The 21,543-nt window shown below is 46.7% G+C and overlaps 1 protein-coding gene across 10 annotated transcripts in view; it reads right to left on the minus strand.

Moving 5' to 3' along the window:
• Positions 1-21,543, minus strand: part of HDAC5 (histone deacetylase 5) — a 126,039-nt gene that overhangs the window by 69,331 nt on the left and 35,165 nt on the right. For all 10 annotated transcript variants that reach the window (XM_083469498.1, XM_083469503.1, XM_083469499.1 and 7 more), the window contains one exon: positions 1,169-1,434. In XM_083469498.1, coding sequence (XP_083325624.1) covers positions 1,169-1,434 — 266 coding nt within the window. The remainder of the gene's footprint in view (positions 1-1,168; positions 1,435-21,543) is intronic.

Raw genomic sequence — 21,543 nt, forward strand, 5'->3', positions numbered from 1 at the left:
TCTATACAACTGGTGGCCATTTATTATACCAACTGCTTGGCAACTCACAAGGGGTACCTAGGAGGACATACTGCAAGCCGCAAACGAAAAGCAATAAAATCACCTAAGGTGCAACCATCAAATACTAACAGAGCTATACTAAACAGGGGGAACAGAGACGTGCAACATAAATATGCGGCAGCAAGGTCCCTTCCTCAAAACCCTTAGCCCCCATCCTCTACAGCTAACAAGCATCCCTTCAGGTGTTGTGTGGACTCCTACTCCCATCAGCCCCAGGCAGCGTGGCCAATAGCCAAGGATGCTGGGAGTTGTCGTCCGCCGCACACCGACAGCGTCAATACAATAGCAACCAAAGAAGAAGAGGAGGAGTTTGGATTTGATATCCTGCTTTTTCACTCCCCTTCAGGAGTCTCAAAGCGGCTAACATTCTCCTTTCCCTTCCTCCCCCACAACAAACACTCTGTGAGGTGAGTGGGGCTGAGAGACTTCAGAGAAGCATGACTAGCCCAAGGTCACCCAGCAGCTGCATGTGGAGGAGCGGGGAAGCGAACCCGGTTCACCAGATTACGAGACTACCGCTCTTAACCACTACACCACACCGGCTCCATGAAGCAGCAACAAATCGCAGCACCTGCCCATCAGAAACTAGGGAAAGCTTTTCAATTCAGAAGAGTCTTGAGTAGGTAAGCTTGGTTTCAATTTATGCAAGCTGCCTTGAATGGGGATTCAGAAAGGCAGGGTAGAAACCTTATGAATAAATGAACAGCAGGCACTGCAAACTTGGTTAGGGAGGCAGCACAAAGTGAGGAGGGGGAGTACCACACCCACTGGCTTCAGCCCTTCCTGCACCCCAACCAGTCTGTGGCCCTTAGCAGGCTACCCTGAGGGAAATGCGGCCCTCATGGAAAGGTTTCCCACCCACGTTCCAGCAGAACCCGCTGGTACACCTGGGCTTTGGTGGAGAAAGAGAAACAGGGTCATTGGTATGCAGGAGTGGTTCTCACTCTGTGGTACGCAGTCCCTGGTGCTGTGCCCAAACATTTCCACCTGAAAGGATTTCTGCAGGGCTGGGGGCCCGGGAGAGATGCTCCCAGTCAGAATGGGTGGCGCTGAGCGAGGAGTACAGACTACGTGGCCAAGAATCTTCCCGGGTTCACCTCCAGATTACCTTGAGGTGCTTCTGCAACTGGACTTCGTGCTGCCGCGTGAGGTGCTCGTGCTGCTTCTGAAACTCGGCAAAGAGCAGCTGCTTCTGCAAATGTTGCTGCTGTTTCAGGGCCAGCAGTTCCTGCTGCAGCTGCTGCTCCCGGACGGCTGGGTCCACAGCGGGCAAGCTGGGCCGGGCATCCATCCGCAAGTCCACCGGGCTGGTGCTGCTGCTGCTGTTGCAAGAGCTCTGCATCACCACAGGAAGTACCGGTTTCAAGTCCACAGCTGGGGATGAGAGAGAGAGAGAAGAGGGACAATGGCTGCAGTGGTGCAATCTCTACACAACAATGGGGGCTGAGATCATGGGGTGGCAGTGGCGGCAGTGTGTGCGTTGCTTTTTTAAGGGAGCAAATAGAGGCCGTTTCTGTCCAACCAGATACACGCAGCCTGCCCAACCATTTCATGCGCTCCAGAAGCCAAAAAATGATTTGCTAGATGTCATTATCTAGGCCAGGTATCTCCAGCCTGTTCAGACCTAGAACCCACCAAAGCATGCATTTGGTGATCCATTTCTTAAATCTTTTACCCTAAATGTTCACATGGTGGTTATCGATGCTTTTCTTCTGGGGGGAGGGAGAGAAAGGTGCCAGTACTGTGTGCCCTTGAGTACCCCCCAGGAAAAAACACACCGCTGGTAGTAGTGCTCCTGTCGCAACCCACCTCAGATCAGGCCACAACCCACTAGGGGTCCCCCTTCCCCACGGTCAGCTGGAGACCACTGATCTAGGCTGCTCTAGTTCTGTGAAAAGTTCTAATAAACATAATGCCTGTAGCATTACATTCCAGCATGGACTCTTGAGAGTCCCATGGACTGCAAGAAGATTAAACCTATCCATTCTGAAGGAAATCAGCCCTGAGTGCTCACTGGAAGGACAGATCCTGAAGCTGAGGCTCCAAACTTTGGCCACCTCATGAGAAGAGAAGACTCCCTGGAAAAGACCCTGATGTTGGGAAAGATGGAGGGCACAAGAAGAAGGGGACGACAGAGGACAAGATGGTTGGACAGTGTTCTCAAAGCTACCAGCATGAGTTTGACCAAACTGCGGGAGGCAGTGGAAGACAGAAGTGCTTGGCGTGCTCTGGTTCATGGGGTCACGAAGAGTCGGACACAACTAAATGACTAAATAACAACAAAACAACACCAAGTGCTCTTGTTCAAGTTTCCAGACTGCCATGGAACCACTGTCCATACTGTGAGTTGTAGTTCAGAACTTCTGGAGGGCACCAGGTTAGAGGACTGCTGGTGCACTATTTACTCCTAAATCTGGTAAGCCAGATTTTAGAAACTCTCTTGCTTATTCTGCTTGAGTGGAGCTCTAATGGCATGACAGCAGGAGTTTTCCTCCTGGTTACTTCTGCTGCCACTGCTCAGGTCAAGAAGAGGTGTTTCTTGGCTTAGAAACATCAGACGGAAGCAAGCTAGGACGCTGCGGGGCCTTCTTCACAGACATCTCTAACAGCATCTCCCTTTTTAAAGCAAAGCACTGCCATGACCTTTAGGCACCTGGCCCATCCAATGTTCCTGTTTCAGCTGCTGTACCTGAACTGCCTTTGTCTGTCCAAACATCAACTAAGACTGCCAAGGTCGTGCATCTGCCTGCACAGAAGAAGAGGAGAAGTTTGGATTTGATATCCCGCTTGATCACTACCCTAAGGAGTCTCGAAGCAGCTAACAATCTCCTTTCCCTTCCTCCCCCACAGCAAACACTCTGTGAGGTGAGTGGGGCTGAGAGACTTCAGAGAAGTGTGACTGGCACAAGGTCACCCAGCAGCTGCATGTGGAGGAGCGGGGAAGCGAACCGGTTCACCAGATTACGAGTCCACTGCTCTTAACCACTACACCGGACCTTTATCAGCTGAAGAACCGCTACAGAGGAGGAGAAGGAAGTCCCATGTGACTGGGGGGTGGGGGTAACATTGCAGGAGGAAGCTTTCAAAAGCTAGCATGTGCCCACAGCCCAGCCACATCTGAACCACACAGGGCACTATTGGCAAGGAAGTACCCTGGGGGGAGGATGGGATGCCATCCATGTGGAGAGTGCAGCCTACACTCAACCACCTCAAGTTATGTGGAATGTCAGAGATCAGCCCCCAGAATGCATCAACTTCAGGAATCACATGCTCTGTGCATGAGTAAAGAGAGGCACCACGCAGCAGTGCTTGTTTTCAAATCCAGAACTACTCTGGCATGCATACAGCTGTGTTTCAGCCAGGGTACACTGGAGCTTATCCTTAGAAGCTAGTCCCCAGTGCTGTGATTCAGCCCTGCAGGACTGTGAACCAAAGTGTGCCTCTGGGCATGTGCAAAGCACCCTTCCATCACAGCAAGCCCGCAATCATCTGGGATAAAGAGGAAGGCTTTCCAAACAGATGGTACAGATCTTAGGCCTCAGTACCTCTTTCTTTCCCCTTCCTTTTTTTTGGGGGGTGGGGGTGGGGAAGAAGCACCATCACAAAGCAACACCTCTGTGGCATTTCCCAATCTTGCGCAGGCCTTTCCACCCTCCCCCCCAAATCACCATCGCTGCCGCCACCATTCTTCTGTCCCAGGCACCAGATCTGAGTCACCCGCAGCCGTTTTTTTGGCACACTGTGAATGAACAAGGCCTTTCGTGACTCATCAGATGCGTACCCTCCGCTTCCACTCCTTGCAGGCTGTTGTAAAAAAGCATGCGCTGTTTATTTCTTTTTAATATGAAGTCACACGTGCGTGCTTGTGAATGTGCGCGCGTACATGACATGGGGCCCCAGCCCCACCTCCGATTATGACATTCATACACTCCCCCCCCCCCGGCAAGCCATTTCATCCTCCCCAGAAGAACAGAGCAAGAAAGGGGCACTGCAGCAAGGATAAGCAAGGAGCCTCTGCAACAAGCAGCTGACGAACCATTTCACCAAGCAAAACCCGCCTCCTCCTCCTTTTCTGGGGTTCTGTCATAATTATAAACAGGAGGGTGGGGAGGAGGGGAGGGGGGAAAGCCACAAAAGACGACAAAGAAGTCAGGGACTAAATATAGAGGAAGCCAAACAACAGCTGCTCGCAGAAAGGAGGGGGAGGAAGAAAGAGTGGCAGTCAACCGAGAGGTGAGAAAGGCAGTATGGGGGAAAGAGGGGTGGAAGAAAAGGAAACCCGGGGATTAATGAATGCTTGTTCTCACATTTATTTAGATTCTGGACCAAGCCTGCAAAGCAAAATAGAAAGCAGGGTGGGGGGTGAAGATGGGGAGGCGGGTACAGCACCAAACTTACGAAACAAGGGGCGGAAGCAGTACGCCCCAACTTGATACTGAATTAGAAGGTTTGTTCCTGAAGAGTAGAAATGTTCAAAAGCCCAATGCATTCTGGTAAGCGTCTTCCTTCAAGGGCTTCTGCTGCAATATGAGCTTGTATGTACACAAGGGGAACACAGGAGGGAAGAGTCCTGTTTGTGTGTCACCCCCCACCGGCACCTGGTTGGCCACTGTGAGAACAGGATTGGACCGCTGGTCAATCCATCAGTGCTCTTTCTTACATTCTTATGAACCTATTTCCCCCACCCCTGGACACTGCAAGCTTGCAACAACAACAGGCACAGCATTACACAACATACACTCTCTTCCTTGCTTTTATTCCACATCTCTCAAGGCTGATCCAAAGCTTTTGGGTCTCTCTACTAATGCAAGTGTCTAGCTGGCTTACTTACACCCGTCACTTTTTGCTATTTGTTCTGTTTCCTGGTTACAGCTGTTGCGGGGGGGGGGGGACAAGGTGGTCTAAAGTGTGGAAGATCTGTGATTTTTGCCTCACAGAAAGTGGATTGGACTCAACAACCCCTTTGTCTATCCTCCTCCGAAATTAAGTTCTGTGCCAAGGGTGGGAGAAAACAGGCGTGCATGTGGGGGGGGGGTGTCGAAGTTTGCAGGGAGCCAGTAAACAAGGCTAGAAGCATGTCCCCAATAAGATTTCATGTGGTGGATTAGCAAGATAAAAAGGAGGGACGGGAAAAAGAGGGGTGTGTGGATAAAAGAGTGCCCTATGTCCAGGAACTTTTGCAGAACAACACACTGGCAAGCCCTCTATCAGCTGGCCCTAGTGACTGTGTTGACACTGTGACTTTCAGCATGAGCCCCATGCGTAAAACACTCTGATGACCCAGTTCAGGCAAGATAATTTGACGCAAAAATCAATGGTCTTTATCTCCTTATCCAGGCTCTGCTGTGGCAATGGCAGGCCCTGTCTTGCAATGTTTTTTTGAGTTAATGGTCATTCAGATGACCTTTTCCACCACTCTGCACACTAAAGTCAAATATTTGGAAACCTGGCCTGGAGGAAAGGCTAAGCTTTTCCTCCAGGTGTGGCCAACACATCTCTTTTCAAGCTCGCCTTTGTTGTGGTCCAGTATATTAAAAGCTCTGTGAGTTGTGCTCAGAAAGCATTAAGCCAAGACTTAATTTGAGCCAGGCCTCAACTATAAAAAAAATAATAATACTGAAAGTATTGAAGAAAGAAGAAGCAGAAATGCCTCGGAACATGCGCAGAGTAACTTTTATTCACTAATGACCAACCACATCTTGCAACCAGCCTAGAAGTCACAGACTCTAATTGGAGGGGGGGGACATAACACTCTGCACATTCTCTGAGGAACTCTTCTTTATTATTACAGTGGCACCTTGGTTCTTAAACACCTTGGTACTCAAACAACTTGGAACCCAAACACTGCAAACCCAGAAAATAAGTGTTCCAGTTTGCAAACATTTTTCAGAAGCCGAACATGCTCCGCTTTGAGTGTTACGCTTCCAATTTGAGGGCCACAGTTCCGTTTTAAGTGTTACGCTGAGGTCTGTCTGTTTTTGCTATTTAATTTGCATTTTTGTGACCTTTTTTTGTGTGACTGTGTGTAACCCAGTTCAGCTACTGATCGATTGATTGTGTGACTGCAGAACATTGTTTATTGCTTTCATTTTATGGATCAATGGTCTCGTTAGATAGCAAAATTCATGTTAAATTGCTGTTTTAGGGGTTGTTTTTAAAAGTCTGGAATGGGTTGATCCATTTTGCATTGCTTTCTATGGGAAAGCGTGTCTTGGTTTTGGAACGCTTTGGTTTTGGAACGGACTGCCGGAATGGATTAAGTTTGAGAACCAAGGTACCACTGTACTTAACATTCTCCTAGGTTGATGTGCAAAATCCGGCTCAGAGGTGAAGTTGAAGTGGCTTCCGGCTGAAATGAGCTCCCTGCAGACATGCACAATTCTGAGACTGCTCTGCCTTACCAAAGCTTCTTCAGGTTGGAGCCCAAGGGGTGGGTGGGTGTCTAGAGGGGCAGGGGACAACCCCAAATGTTCTAACGTTTGTGCATCTCTCCTCACTTATTTCAGCCTCTGAGTCCACTTGCATTCCTAGCAGGATAAACCGCATAGTGGAACGAGATAGAAAGACCTTGAAAGGGCGACATGGAGTATCGTTCTGAAATCTTGTGCGGGGGAGAGAGGAGAGAAGGAAGGTGGCGTAGGAAGGGAACAACACATCAGAACTGCTCCTTGCTCTCTTCTCCCTCTCCTTCCTCCTCCCCAAGCCCCAAACAGCTCCACGGTCAATCCTGCCTATTCCAGGATTGCAGCAGGTGCCTTTGCTGAATGAACCCTCTGCAGTTGTGAGTAACTGCCTCTTAGACGCAGTGTCATTTGTATGCGAGTGAGAGGCCCTGCACAGCTGAATGAACAACCTGTTCTTAATCCAAACAGGAAGTTGGGGGCGGCGTGGGACGGGGAAGGATGATTCAGGGGATGGATGGGAGAGACGGGCGCCCTGAATACTAATGCAGCCTCTCTCTTCACCGCCACCCCCCCTCCCTAAAAAACCCTGATTCGCTGTAGTGTGTGCTACTGCGATGCAGACAGGCGGCAAGGCAGCAAGACAGATGTCTGCAGTCTTTGACTGAAGCTGAATGTGCCGCTGACCATCTAAGCAAAGAGGCAGAAGGGGTTTTTAGGGTCACCAATATCTCTCTCTCTCTCTCTCAGACACACACACATTTGTGTCACTGTCCATTCATTCAGGGAGCTCAGAGTAGCATCAGGAGTGCTATCCATGCATATCCATGCATTGGTCAGGTATGATCCTGTTTTCGATTCCAAAACGAAAACCACTGCATGTTCCTCCTTTGTACCGTTCTTGAGGCCTGTGTTCAGTTTACACGTTCGCTCCATCAAATCCACAAAATCCGGGGCACGAACAAAAAGATCAGGAGCAAATAAGATGTGCCGTATCGACACACTGCAGAGCAAAAGAGCCAAGCCACTGGAGAAAGCAAAGCTTGGCTTCCGACAACTGATGCAAAGTGAAGAAAAATGTATCTGGGCTGTTTGCAGGATGCCCTTCCGTTCCTATCGCATAACTGGATGCATGTCATATCCATAGGTAAAGGTAAAGGGACCCCTGACCATTAGGTCCAGTCGTGACTGACTCTGGGGTTGCGGCGCTCATCTCGCTTTATTGGCCGAGGGAGCCGGCGTACAGCTTCCGGGTCATGTGGCCAGCATGACTAAGGCGTTTCTGGTGAACCAGAGCAGCGCACGGAAACGCCGTTGACCTTCCTGCCGGAGTGGTACTTATTTATCTACTTGCACTTTGACATGCTTTCGAACTGCTAGGTTGGCAGGAGCAGGGACTGAGCAACGGCAGCTCACCCCGTCGCGGGGACTCAAACCGCCGACCTTCTGATCAGCAAGTTCTAGGCTATGTGGTTTAACCCACAGCACCACCCGTGTCCCATCATATCCATACCATACATTTAAAGTACTCTAGGACTGCTTTAACAGCCATGGCTTCCCCCAAAGAATCCTGGGAACTGCAGTTTCTCAAGGGTGCTGGGAACTGTAGTTCTCTTACAGAGCACTGTAGAGCAGTGTTCCCCAACCTTGGGCCTCCAGCTGTTTTTGGACTACAATTCCCATCATCCTTGACCACTGGTCTTGCTAGCGAGGGATGATGGGAGTTGTAGTCCAAAAACAGCTGGAGGCCCATGGTTGGGGAACACTGCTGTAGAGAACATAGTTGTGTTCTTTTTGAGTGCCCCTGAAAAAGAAATATACTCTGGAATGCATTGCAACATTTTTGTTTTGTTTTTTTTACATTTTGTGCACCCTTGAGATAAAAAAACAGGACAACTGAAATGCAAACAAAGTGAATAAACATCTTCTATGCATTTATACCATGTGATCAGAATAAGGTTGTGGCCAAATCTTTCTTTCTTTCTTTTTGCTAGTTCTTCACTTTCATCCTTCCCATAACCACATATCCAAATAGTAAAATGCTGCTGAATGTATGTGAATAGCACTATTGTGTAATACGACCCAAATCTATGCAGAGGCCAAGCATTTTATTAAATACCCTTCAGTTTTTAAAAACAATTAAGCCATTGCAGGATAGCCTATTATAGGCTATGGCAGAATAAATACAGCATAACAGAACCTTCCACAATCTGGAATTGGGGTGGAAGGAGGCTCAGGTAGTTATACTTGTTGGGAAGGTCCTTATTTTATCTATGAAATTTTCAAGATATTCCAGGAGGAATAGAAACTTGCATTTTTTAAAAATTTCAGATGTTTATCTTTAACATTCCATACCTCCTGAACATGTTCAGTCCTTAATGGAATGTGTATATTTCTGTATAAATTATAGTATTTTAAAAAATATATTTGCATGTATACATATAAATTAGAATATGCTTAACTGGGCACCCTATTTGCAGGACCAGGGCTTGTGTTTGTGCGCACCCACCAGTGATTATCCAAATTGGATTTCCAATCAGTGGTTTTTCCAAAAATGTGGCAGGCAAGTACTTTCTGTCTACTTCCACTCTTATTAATCTAATCACTGGAGAAGAAAAATGCCAGTATTAAATGAAGAAGGTGATTTACACGCTACTAAGAAAAGGAGGATATGCACTACTGAAAGAGAGAACAAAAGAAATACTAATCTGCATAAACTTTGCTTATGTTATTGCATACGTATAGGCACATATTTAGAAATTCTGTACTCAACTCCAATGTATTTACATTTTACAGAATGAAAACAGTTGTTTGATTGCTTAATTTATATACCAAAGATAACAGGGCAGTTCACAACAGAAAAATACAAAGTGAGAACACAAAACACATGATAAAACAAAAACAAACCAATAACACACACAAACACATTACAAATTAAGTTTTCCAAATCACTCCAAATAATTGTTCAATTAATTTGCACCCCACCCCAAAACCAACCATTTCTTTTCAATTGATTTTACAACAATGAAATGCCCACCCCGAACCTGCTGGAAAATCAGGTCCACTTTAATTAATGACCCCATTCATCAACTTTAATTAAACCCTCCATAAGTTAGATTCAAAACAAATAGGGCGTAGCAGTCTTGTTTGCAAGCCTGGGGTAGTAAAAGTTTTTAGGGTTTTCTGTTTTACAAAGCAACCCTGAGTGAAAACAAACATGAGTTTTAAATGGGATTAATTACTTGAATTTAAAAAAAAATTAAGGGGGCGGGGTCAGGTCTGACTGACAAAGTGTTGCCGAACGCGCTCTCTCTCTCTCCTCTTAATCAGCAGGCTGGGAACTCTCAGCTGTGGCTGCTGCACAGTACAAACTGAAATGTTGTAGGCAGTTCTGTGTGAGCATCCCAAGGTCGGAACAAAAGTTTCAACAGTGGATTGAGGCTAGAGATTGGGAGTTATCCACACACCTGTTCCAACCCTCCTGCACAGAACATTATATTCTGCAAGACACTACAGTGGTACCTCGGGTTACAGACACTTCAGGTTACAGACGCTTCAGGTTACAGACTCCGCTAACCCAGAAATAGTACCTCGGGTTAAGAACTTTGCTTCAGGATGAGAACAGAAATCGTGCTCCGGAGGTGCGGCAGCAGCAGGAGGCCCCATTAGCTAAAGTGGTGCTTCAGGTTAAGAACAGTTTCAGGTTAAGAATGGACCTCCAGAATGAATTAAGTTCTTAACCCGAGGTACCACTGTATATGCATGTGTGCAGAGAGCACACAGAGATGCAGTACACACACACACACACACACACAGAGAGAGAGAGAGAGAGAGAGAGAGAGAGAGAGAGATTGCAGCATATAACGCTACCCTCCATGTACATAACAATGGGAGTTTCATATTTCTCTCCATGTACATAGCTGGTTCCAAATGTTCTGCCCACACTAGAGAGACTGACCAAGAAACAAACCTGATTGGTCCTTCCCCTGCCGCCCTCAAGCCACTCACTGGATATGGGAGGGCCAAGTCCAATCAGTTCTGGTAGTCATTTTTGCCTGTTTCAAAATATCCCCTTTAAAAAAACCCACGCCATTTTTTTGCTAATCCAATTCAATTCTTTAACAGTAATGAGAGCAGCAGACCCTTGAGGGTTATAAGCCCAGTAACAGCAGCTTTTATGGTCAGCCATGGAAGCTGCCATTGGAGTCAAAGAACTGTAGAGTTGGAAGAGACCATGTCCAACCTTTAGTCCAACCCCCATGCAATGCAGGAATTTTTCGCCCAAGGTGGGGCTCAAACTCACGACCCTGAAATTAGAAGTCTCATGCTCTACTGACTGAGTCCCTCTACCCCCAAGTCACGCCACCCCACCCCTCAAAAGAGATTAGACAGCCGGAAAATTGTATAACTAATCTAAAAAATAAATCATACTCCTTGCCCCTCATTCCCACTCCTCATGAACCCTAGCCTTTGTGTCCGCCCCTCAATACATACAACCCATCCCCTCTCTTTCCAGAAAACATTAAAAAGGAGTGGGGGGAAGAAACCCAGAAGCGGAGTAAAAAAAAGAGTTTGGCAGGACCTTGTGCCACTGGAAATTTGTTAAATTTTTAAACTTTTGTAGGCCAAAGCGTGCTTTATCAGAGGCATGACCTCTGGGCTTAGGGAAGCTTATGGCACAGGAAATTTGTTAGTCTTCAAAGTGCCACCAAGCCGCTTTGTTGCTCAAAGGAAACACAGGCAAAGTGGGGCACATGATGCAATTTCAGAGACCGAAGGAAATTTGCATCTTCATTTGGAGACCGTATTTTGTCTCCTGCCTCTTTTCTCTGTGCCCACTGTCATAATTTCGCCCTCTGCACCCAATTCTCATTGCTTTATTAGTCTTTCTCTTCTGGGCACCACCTCCCCCAAAATGAAGACACGTACAGCGCTTTCATGATTTCTGAGGGCTGAATCCAATACTTCATACTAGTGTACATTTGATATTTACATCTTTCCCTCATACCACACAAACGGGGGGTGGGGGGAGGACAAGATTCCTTGCTGGCAAACCCAGATTGTGTGGAAGAGCTCCATCCTGCTCAGAATCTATTTTCAGGAGTTTTATAACCCACCTCGAAATTCCTCAGCCGATAGCCTTTGCCAAATTCTGGTTTAGCTGCTGAGGTTTATAGTTGTCGTCACCACAAACACTCGATGTATTTATAGCTCTTCTACGGGCTTCACTCCAAACTTGCCTTCGGTGGGTCCTCCCTAGCTCCACTCCACTCCAAAATATTTCTTTCCATTTATCCAGGCTCAAGCAAAGAGGAAGGCACACAGACACTGACCCACAATGTGCTAAAATCCCAGGTTTTGCCTTCCCTTCTTGCAAGAAACAACATGTTCTGCTTTTGCTGAATGTCTTCAAAGCCCAGTTGCCGGTTCACCTTTGCAAAGCAGCACTGGGGAAGGCGTGATTTCAAGCAGAAAACTGATAGGCAAGAGTAGGGCGTTTCACCCTTATTCCGCTGTCTACTTTCCCCCTATAGCTGCAGGAATATGCAGCCGTCCCATAGAGGAATTGAACCTGCAACCTTGGTGTTATCAGCACCATGCTCTAACCAATGAGGGGAATGGTGCAACCAGGGGCAAACTACACATTATACTGCAGGCATATGAATAGATGCTCTGTCTTGAAAAGCATCCCAAGAAAGTGATCATTTGCATTAGTGAAGAAACAGGAAGGAAGCAAAGAACTTAACTGGTCCCCTACAACTTCCTCCTCCATGCAAGCTGGTTTTACCACCCCTTGCAGGGTTCCATTTGTGTTTGCAAGGTAAGCCTAGAACATTGGAAAGCCAGAGATTTTAAGGGAAACCGGGTAGAAGGGGAAGGAGTAAACATTATTTTCTTCCCATCCCTTCTCCGACACAAGGGAGAAGGGAGAAAGGGCCATCAGGAACATTTGTTAAATGCGAATGAAGCTTAGTCTGTAATTTGCTCCAGAGGAGGAAGCCATGAAGAAACAAAAATGGTAGCATAAATGCTCTCTCTCCCAAGCTTGCCCCCTTGAGGGAAGTCAGCAGTGCTTGCAAAGGACAGACTTATTGGTCTCTTTGGAGAGAGATTTGCGTAGATAGGAAACCCTCACAAGCAGGTTCCTGTGGTTTTAATTGATAGCAAGGGGGAAAGCCAGGCTCGTGTTGCAAGCAATTAATTTGCAACAGGCTAAGGGAGTACATGTTCCTTCCCCACCCCACCAACCAACTTTTCCTTAACATAATAAGAGTTTGCAGTGAGTCAAGAAAGAGGAGAAAGAGCTTAAATGCCAAATTATGTCTGACTTCTGGAAAGGCTTGCTCACAAACATGCACCTGTCAAAGTAGTACGAATGCAGGGTTCAGGGTAGGGGTGCCAGACCTCTGGGTCTGACCTGAAGTCTCCAGGTTTCCTTGGTTCCCTCCAGGTAATGGGCCTGAATCTCCAGGTGGGTGAGTCAATAACAACAATAACAATAACAATAACAACAACAACAATAACAATACAGTGGTTCCTTTGTTCCCGAATGGCTTAGTTGACAAACAAATCGGCTCCCGGACATCACAAACCCGGAAGTGTTCCGGTTTGCGAACATTTTTTGGAAGCCGAACGTTCGTTTCAGCTGTTGCCATTGTTTCCAGGGTCAATCAGCCAATCAGAAGCTGCACCTTGGTTTTCCAACATTTTAGAAGTCAAACGGACTTCTAGAATGGATTGAGTTCAAGAACCAAGGTACCACTGTAATAATAATGATTGTGCCTGCAGTCTGCCTTTCTCCCCATTCCCAGTTAACCTCAATCTACATAGCCAACCTACAAAATGTCACCAGGGTCCTCCATTGGGACATCCCCAGGGGCCACCCCTATGTCTCAGGTTTGGGCCCTCAAATCTCAGGATCTGGGATGCTCCTAACCAGGCAACCCTAACTAAGGATGCTTGTGAGGGAGAAGGGGCTTAACACTTTCAGCACCTGCTGATTCTTCTCTGCAAATTATCATCACCATCAGCTTATTTGTATGCTGCTTTCCCACTATACTGTGCTTGAAGTGTCTCACAATATGTTAAATGAACAGCTATTAACAATTCCAAATCTCAGTAATAACAATTATTATCCTTGGGTGGGAGTCATGCTCAGAGTAGACACACCGGACTTTGATTTCACCAGGTCTACTTTGAGTGTGAGTTTGTTGGATAATTGACTTAATGCCAATTAAGTAAATACTGTGAGTTGGGGGGGGGATCCATAAATAAATAACACCGACTAGGATCTGGGAGACCAGGGTTCAAATCCCCATTTAGCCATGAAGCTCGCTAGGTGACCTTGGCTCAGTCTCTAAGTCCCAACCTAACCAAAGTCACAGGGCTGTTGTGAGGATAACATGGAGAGAGGGAAGAAGCAAGTACACCACAGCTTGAGCTCCTTGGGAGAAAGGTGGGATAGAAATGCAATAATTAAATAAATAGTAGAAGAAGTATGCAAGGCCAAAAAGCTCTCTACTCCACAAGGCCTTCCACAAAGGTCTACTACAGGTAACTCTGAAGACGCTGGGTGGCAACTACAACTCTCGCTTGCCTCCCCATCCCCCAATATACCTCTTTTAGCCCATTTTCCCTGGTAATTAGGCTTGTTCCTGAGAGGAAAAAGACAGGTTACAAATCATCTCAAGGAAAGGACCCTTGCAGGAGAGAATCAACAGGTGAGGGAAGACTAAGCGCCCCCAACCAATTCAAGTGGTTTGGGCTTTTAAATACCAGCAACAAAACCTTGAATTTGGCTCAACCTTGAATAGGTAGGCTGTTGTAAATATATATTTGTGAATTGGGAGCCAGGGAGCACTGTCAAGGCCCAAATGCCCCGCAGAGCTCTTTGCCTCTTCCTATAGAAGTGCAGAAATTTGATCATACGAAGATGTGAAATCCTGGGTCAGAACACTGATCCATCCAGCAGGGTATTGTCTACACCGGGTATCTTCAAATGCATTTTGACCCAGGATCCACTTTTATCCCAAACTGCATTCAGGACACATTTCTTAATCTTTTGCCATGGTGGCCATGTTCCTGTTGTGATCCACTAGTGGATGCTGACCCACCAGCTAAAGACCAATGGTTTACACTGACGGAAAGAAGCTCTCCAGAGTCCCAAGTAAGTACCGTATTTTTCGCTCTATAAGACGCACCAGACCATAAGACGCACCTAGCTTTTGGAGGAGGAAAACAAGAAAAAAAATATTCTGAATCTCAGAAGCCAGAACAGCAAGAGGGATCACTGTGCAGCGAAAGCAGCAATCCCTCTTGCTGTTCTGGCTTCTGGGAGAGCTGCGCAGCCTGCATTCGCTCCATAAGACGCACACACATTTCCCCTTACTTTTTAGGAGGGGAAAAGTGAGTCTTATAGAGCAAAAAATACAGTATCTTTTCCATCACTTGAGGTTCCTTTAACTAGAGCTTGTCAGGGACTAAACAGGAATCTCCTTTATGCAGAGCATGTTGCTCCAACACTGAGCTATGGCTCTTCCACAAGGCTTTGGATTCCGATGGTGATATTTTGTTTGTGTAAATACAGAGTAACTAACATCCCCAGCTATAAAGGTTGGAAACTTTGGCATCTATGCAGAAAGGAGTAAGAGATTTAGGTGCATTTTTACCTTCACAAACTCACACCCCCTGAGTTTGGGGATAGGCCTGCTGGGGAAGAACCGTGGCAGAAAAGCAGTGGGTGGAGAAAGGGTTAGGCACCTTCTCCCCTGTTCTATTTCTTTACTACAAATCAGTCCCTCCCCCAAGCTGTTTTGCTCTAATGCAGGAATAGGGAACCAATGGCCCAGATGTTGTTGGACTCCCAACTCTGATCAGACATGGCTTATGGTCAGGGATGGCAGGGGCTGGGAGCCCAACAACATCTAGAAAGATGGAATCACTTAGCCACCCAAGTGCAGAGGCAACATTAATCAGGAGCAAGCGATTGAGAGAAGGCCACAGGATCATTAGCTCCATATGCTGACTCAAGTGAATTCATTCTGCCCTTCTTGCTCTGGTTTGATCATTACATCTGACTGCTGTTGACTCTTAGTTAAAAAATGAACCAAGGGATTCTCCTAAACCAGAGTTAACACAGGCCACTTATCAAGAACTCCAGTGCAAAAAAAAGACCCGGGGAAATCTGCATGCCAACCTGTCTTCCACTCTGAAATCTGGCTATCATTCTATCTGCATCAGACATGTTTAGAAATGTACTTAATTCTTAATTATTGCGAATATTATTTACCTGTTTCATAGAACCAAGAGTGCATGTGGTGCTCTACAGAGTTTTGCAAACAAAATAAGAGGCTGGGGCTATGGCTCAGTTGTGGAACATGCAGAAGGTCAGAGAATTTGAAGGGGCCTAGTACGTCATCTGGTTCAAATCCTTGCCTGATGCTGGAAACCCAAAGCCAGAGCATTCCCAGAAAATGACTGTCCGGTCAGTTAAGGGACAGAGTTGGACGACACCCTGAAGGTCCTCTAGTCCAACCCCCTGAAATGCAGGAATCTCAGCTAAAGCATCTGTGACAAATGACCATCTAACCTATGTTTAAAAACCTCCATGGAAAGAGAGCCCACCACCTCTGATGGGAGTCCATTCCACTGTCGAACAGCTCCTACAAGTTCTTCCTGATGTTTCATTGGAATCACATTCTTGTAACTTGAAGCCATTGGTTCTGGTCCTAGCCTCCAGAGCAGGAGAAAACAAGGTAGCTCCATCCTCCATGTGACAGTCCTTAAGTGACTTGAAGATGGCTATCATATCTCCTCTTTTCCAGGCTAAATATACCCAATTCCTTCAACCGTTCTTCATAAGGCTTGGTTTCCAGACTCTTGGTCATCTACATCACCCTCCTCTGTGCATGTTCCAGCTTATCAATTTCCTTCTTAAATTGTGCTGCCCAGAACTAGACACAGGCCACTAATCCCTTTTTGCTATTGGTCCAGAGTGGAGAGTACAAGGGCAAATACAGTGGTACCTCGAGTTACAAACGCTTCAGGGTACAAAGTCGGTTAACCTGGAAGAGTTACCTCGAGTTGAGAACTTTGCCCCAGGATGAGAACGGAAATCGTGTGCCGGCAGCGCAGCGACAGCAAGAGGCCCCATTAGCCAAAGCACACCTCTCGTTAAGAACAGTTTCAGGTTAAGAACGGGCCTCCGGAACGAATTAAGTTCGCAACTAGAGGCAGCACTGTAGCTTAACCTGGCATTATTTATTTATAAAATGGATATCCTGCCCTTCCGGACCAGCTGCAGGCGCTGGCATCACTGTGCACCTGCCAGGGCCAACACTCCAACAGGGGACCCACTGTCAGTCTCGGGACTCCCCTCGCTCAGCTGCTTCTCCTGTTGCCCATTAATGCCTGTTCACCTGCTCTCTCCAGGCCCCCTCACTGACAGTTTCTTACCCAACTTGCATGACCACCCTTCAATGGCCAATGGGCATTCCCAGGACAGTCTACAAGAAGAGCAAAAAAAACCCAACTGCAATATTTATAGAGTAATAAAGCAAAAGAATGGCACAGCTTTAAATTAAAAAAAAACCCTCTAATCAATAAAAGCTCACGGCAGCTTGAGATAATTAAAAGGTTTAAAAGTTAACGACGTTTTAAAAATAGAAAGGTTGAAATAATAGCCCAGTAGGCACCAGTGTAAGGCAACTTTCTCTGCAGCCAGGGATGAATGAGATCAAATACAGATACACATGCTTAAGCTTGGTTATAGTTGGAATTAAGTCAAAGGCCTCGTAGAGGCTTTTAAGGAGGGATCTGAAAGGGGAGAGGTGGCATCATGAACTCTGGCTGCTGACAGCAGCTGTCCGGAGGTTTCAGAAAGGAATCTTCCCCAGTCCTACCTGGATATGCCAGGAACTGAACCTGTGACTTTCTGCACGCAATGTATGTACTGTTGTTACATATTTATTTATACCCCACCTTTATCCCTGACAGGGACTCAAAGTGGCTTACAGATAAAAATAAGGGCAGCTAAAAACATGGGGGGGGGAGAAACAATCATTTAAAACTATTAAACATTGATAGAAATAAAAACTCACCCACACACCCCAATTTTAAATGATCACTGAAAATTCAGGTGTGGAATATTCCTGGAGGACAAATCCTCACAGGTTCCCCTATAGAGGTTAACCTGCTATAGAAGCAGTGTTTGAAATTAGCCAGGCACCAGGCGCATTTTTGCTCCCGACTTTCAACCACTTGCGACCAAGTGAAGATGCCTGTGTCAGGTGTGCGTGCAGGAGCCAGGCCCTGTGACCAATAGGACTTTGCAGGACTGGGGCCTTCCTAAGTTTGTTCTGAAGAGGCAAGGCGCGGCCTCACAGGTAAGGCCGATTGGTAACTCACAGCACCTGGTGGCAAGAGCTGGGAAGGGATATAAGGTCAGCATTTCCCTTCGGCTCTTTGCCACAGCAACACGCTTCCTGCCTTGCTGAATTTGGCTTCTTGCTTCCTGATCCTTGAACCTCGGCTTCTTGACTCCCTGCTTCTTGATCCTCAGACCCATGACTTTGTGACTCCTTGCTTTCTGACCCTCAGACCCTTGGCTTCTTGACTCCTGGCTCTCTGACCCTCAGACTCTTGGCTTCCTGGCTTCTGGACCCCCATTCCTGCTCCCACCCCGCCATCTTGCCCCCGGTCCTGACGTCCCCTGCCGGGACTTTGATCGCCCGTGAACCAGACCATGACACACTGGCTAGTAAACAGAGGAGGCGAGAGTAATATTGGATTCAGGGGTCCTGCTTCTGGGCCTCCCATAAGCATCTGGTTGGCCACTGTAAGGATACCTGATGAGATGCGCCATTGGCCTGATCCAGCAAGCTGCTCTTATGTTCTTACCTTCCATACCCAGTTTCTGAGATTTCAACAAGAACCTCGTGTTTTCATCCCTATCTTTGCTGTCGTAAGAAGGGGAGTGTTTTTCCGCCGCCCTTGCCACCCCAATAGTTTCTTGAAAATGCAGAACTGCATGGATCCAAAGATTATAAGTCAAAACATCTTTTCAAAGTTTTGCTAGTGACTGAATAAATGACTACGCTGGCTGATTCTCGCTTTCCTGGTCCTACCCAAGTAACACATAAAAAGTTGGCATCACAGCAAGATGGAAGAATCACCAATGCAGCACACACAAGAGTTAGAATTCAGGCTGACAACAGTAAGCAGCTTAAACCTTTATTCTAAAAATACCCGCCCCGGTATTCTTAGACCGGCATGCTTTTTTACACAGATTCCACACACACATCCCCGCCCGCCCTGTTGCTCTCATCATAAACTATTCACATTTGTTCAGAGTGCCAATGGATGACCGCAATGGTCAGGAGCAGAGATGGGGAACCTGCAGGCTTTTAGTTGTTGCTAGACTACAACTCCCATGAACACTGACCAATGCGGCTGATGGAGGTTGGAGTCCAAAGATGTCTAGAGGACCACAGGGTCTCCATCCCTGGTCTGGAGGAACCAGCATGGGCATGAGGCATATGTAGAAATAGGAATGAGTTTTTTTGGGGGGGCGGTTTTTAAAGGCATTTCACCACTCCTAGAACACAGGTTTCAATTAATAAGCAACAGCAGGATACATAAATAGTGTGAAAATGGTTTCAACAGCAAATCAAAAGCAATTGCCAGGCTAGCCGCTGAGAATCAATCTGTGCAAGAATTAATTTATTTAATCACTAGCTAAACTTTCGCCTCTGCTGTTTAGATTTCTAACCAGAGGCTGAATATATTCTGTGTTTCCATGATGGCATTGCAAACACGTTCCGAGATACCGATCTGAGACTCCAGCGTCTAAGCATTCAGAAACAGGCCTCCTAAGAGTCTTCATGGCCTTAGAATGTTTCTTAGCCGGTATAAAAAAAGCAAGTTTCTGTACGTCATAACTGAAGGGGAAAAACACTGTGTCTCGGCAAAAGCGGAGAAAGCACAAGGGAGCAGAGTGAAAATGTCAGTGCTGTTTTGGCAATTGTGTGTACGTGTGAGTGTTGTGGGCACGCACATACACACATGCGTTTCGGTGTCTGTTCGGCCCTTTTTCCTTCTTCCATTTGCCATTGTTCCCTGAAACCACCCTTCAAAACATGTAGTCTCAACCTTCAATCACTTCCCTCTTTCCAACAGTCGCTGGCAAATGAAATGTACTTTGAAAATTAGCCAGGATCTTGGAAGCAGAACAAATTAATGGAAATCAAGCAAACACAAAAAGTTATATAATTTGCCTAATTTATTCTGACCATGATTCTGGTTTTCCTTGGGTCAGAATCTCTACTGGGGAGGGGAGCAGAAGAATACCTAGCCTCCTAGCTGAATCACAGATCCAACGTAAAGCCTGAAGGTTAAGAGCAAACAGCTGTTCCTGCAGCACACTACACAGAATGTGAAAGTGACTCAGAGTGCAATCCTATGCCAGCAAGTCCACTGGCCATACAATTTGCTAGAAGCCCTGCTACACAAGCAGAACCCCCTAGATGCCCAGGGACATTGGCAGAACAATCAAAGCAGGGCAATGGTAATGGACAGCAGAGGAAAAGAGTGCACAACTTGTGTTGTGTATCCTATCCTTTGATCCACAGCTATGTTCCCAACAATGGAGAAACTCTACACCAGCCCGAAAATTAGCACAATGATTCCCCCCCCCTTGACTTCAAAATGAGGGGGGTGGGATTGGGGGGCGGGGCGGAAAAGCTGCCTCCATTAAGCACCCAAAATCAACACACCGCCACCAGGACCATAAACCACAAACAAGGAGACCATAAATCTTGATGGTGGGATGTGCGGCATGGGGCTATATATCTCCGGCAAATGTTGTCGAAGGATACTATAGAGCAGGCATGTGCAGCCTGTTGATGGCGACCCAGAGGTGGATCATGATCGAAGCTCAACTGTGAGTAGATCTCAGTAGTTTGGAAGTTGGACATGCCTGCTATAGAGGAACTCAAATCAGCAGTTCTGGGCACCACAATTTAAGAAGGAAATTACTCTTTATGTGTCCATGTCAGCTTTGCTCTCGCACTTGTTGCTGCTGCCTTGTTTTGTGCCCCTCTTGCACTGAGATAAACTGTTTTGTTCATAGAGGGATTCAAACCAGAGATCTCCTGAGGGTGCTTGTGACTGGTGTGAGGGACAGGGCCACAGACCTCCCTTGGCTGTGCCTCTGTCTGCTGCTTAGTTCTTGCACACCTTGCGCATTGTGGGCATGGGAAGGGGACACTGCAAGCCCTCATAATGACCTGTATTGCTTGGTTGCCTCCATGCCCATGTAGCGTGTTGGCATTGTCACCAGTGCAGTCCCTGACTGAAGGCCTGTGGCTGTGTTTCCAGAGGCACCGCCTCTGTCGTTTTCACACCGCCTCTATCCTTTCTGGTGTTGTGCTTTCCTCTTTCCTGCCCAGGCTGAGCACAAACTGGAAACGGCATCTGTTCTGTTGGCGTGGCAGCAACGTACCCTGGCATAATGTGCGCACAGGATTGCTCTGCCCGGATAGTTGGACAGGCGTAATGACCTAGTTCAGACATCACAGCCAAATCCTCAGTGTTTCACACTTGGTATTGAACAGAGGGAGAGAGGGATATTGTTTAATTAAATAGCAAGGAGGTGGCTGGGGCAGTTTCAACAAGAGGAGGAGCAAGACTTGAAGATGGACAAAGGAGAAGCACACAGTAGATTTTGGTGGCAGCCAGTTTTTGCTAGTTACTTTACACATCCTGAAGACTGATTTCCGTGTGCTTGGTTTAGACCCCAATCTACATTAAGACTCATCAGATGGCCTCTTTAGCTTTGTTATAATGGAAGAAGGATGAATGGAAATTCCTATTTGCAGACATCACCGCCCCTGACACACACTCTCTCTTTCTCTTTCTCTTTCTCTTTCTCTTTCTCTTTCTCTTTCTCTCTCTCTCTTTATACAGTTAAATTCAGTCTAGCATTTTACAAAGCAAGTCAGGAAATTCTAGTTGTTCCTTACACTCTGTTGCATCATCATAATTGCTCTTGGCCACTAACAGGAGTTAAACACGACAGTTCCTT

Source organism: Podarcis liolepis (assembly GCF_965112155.1).
Source record: "Podarcis liolepis genome assembly, chromosome: 13".
Classification (NCBI taxonomy): Eukaryota; Metazoa; Chordata; class Lepidosauria; order Squamata; family Lacertidae; genus Podarcis; species Podarcis liolepis.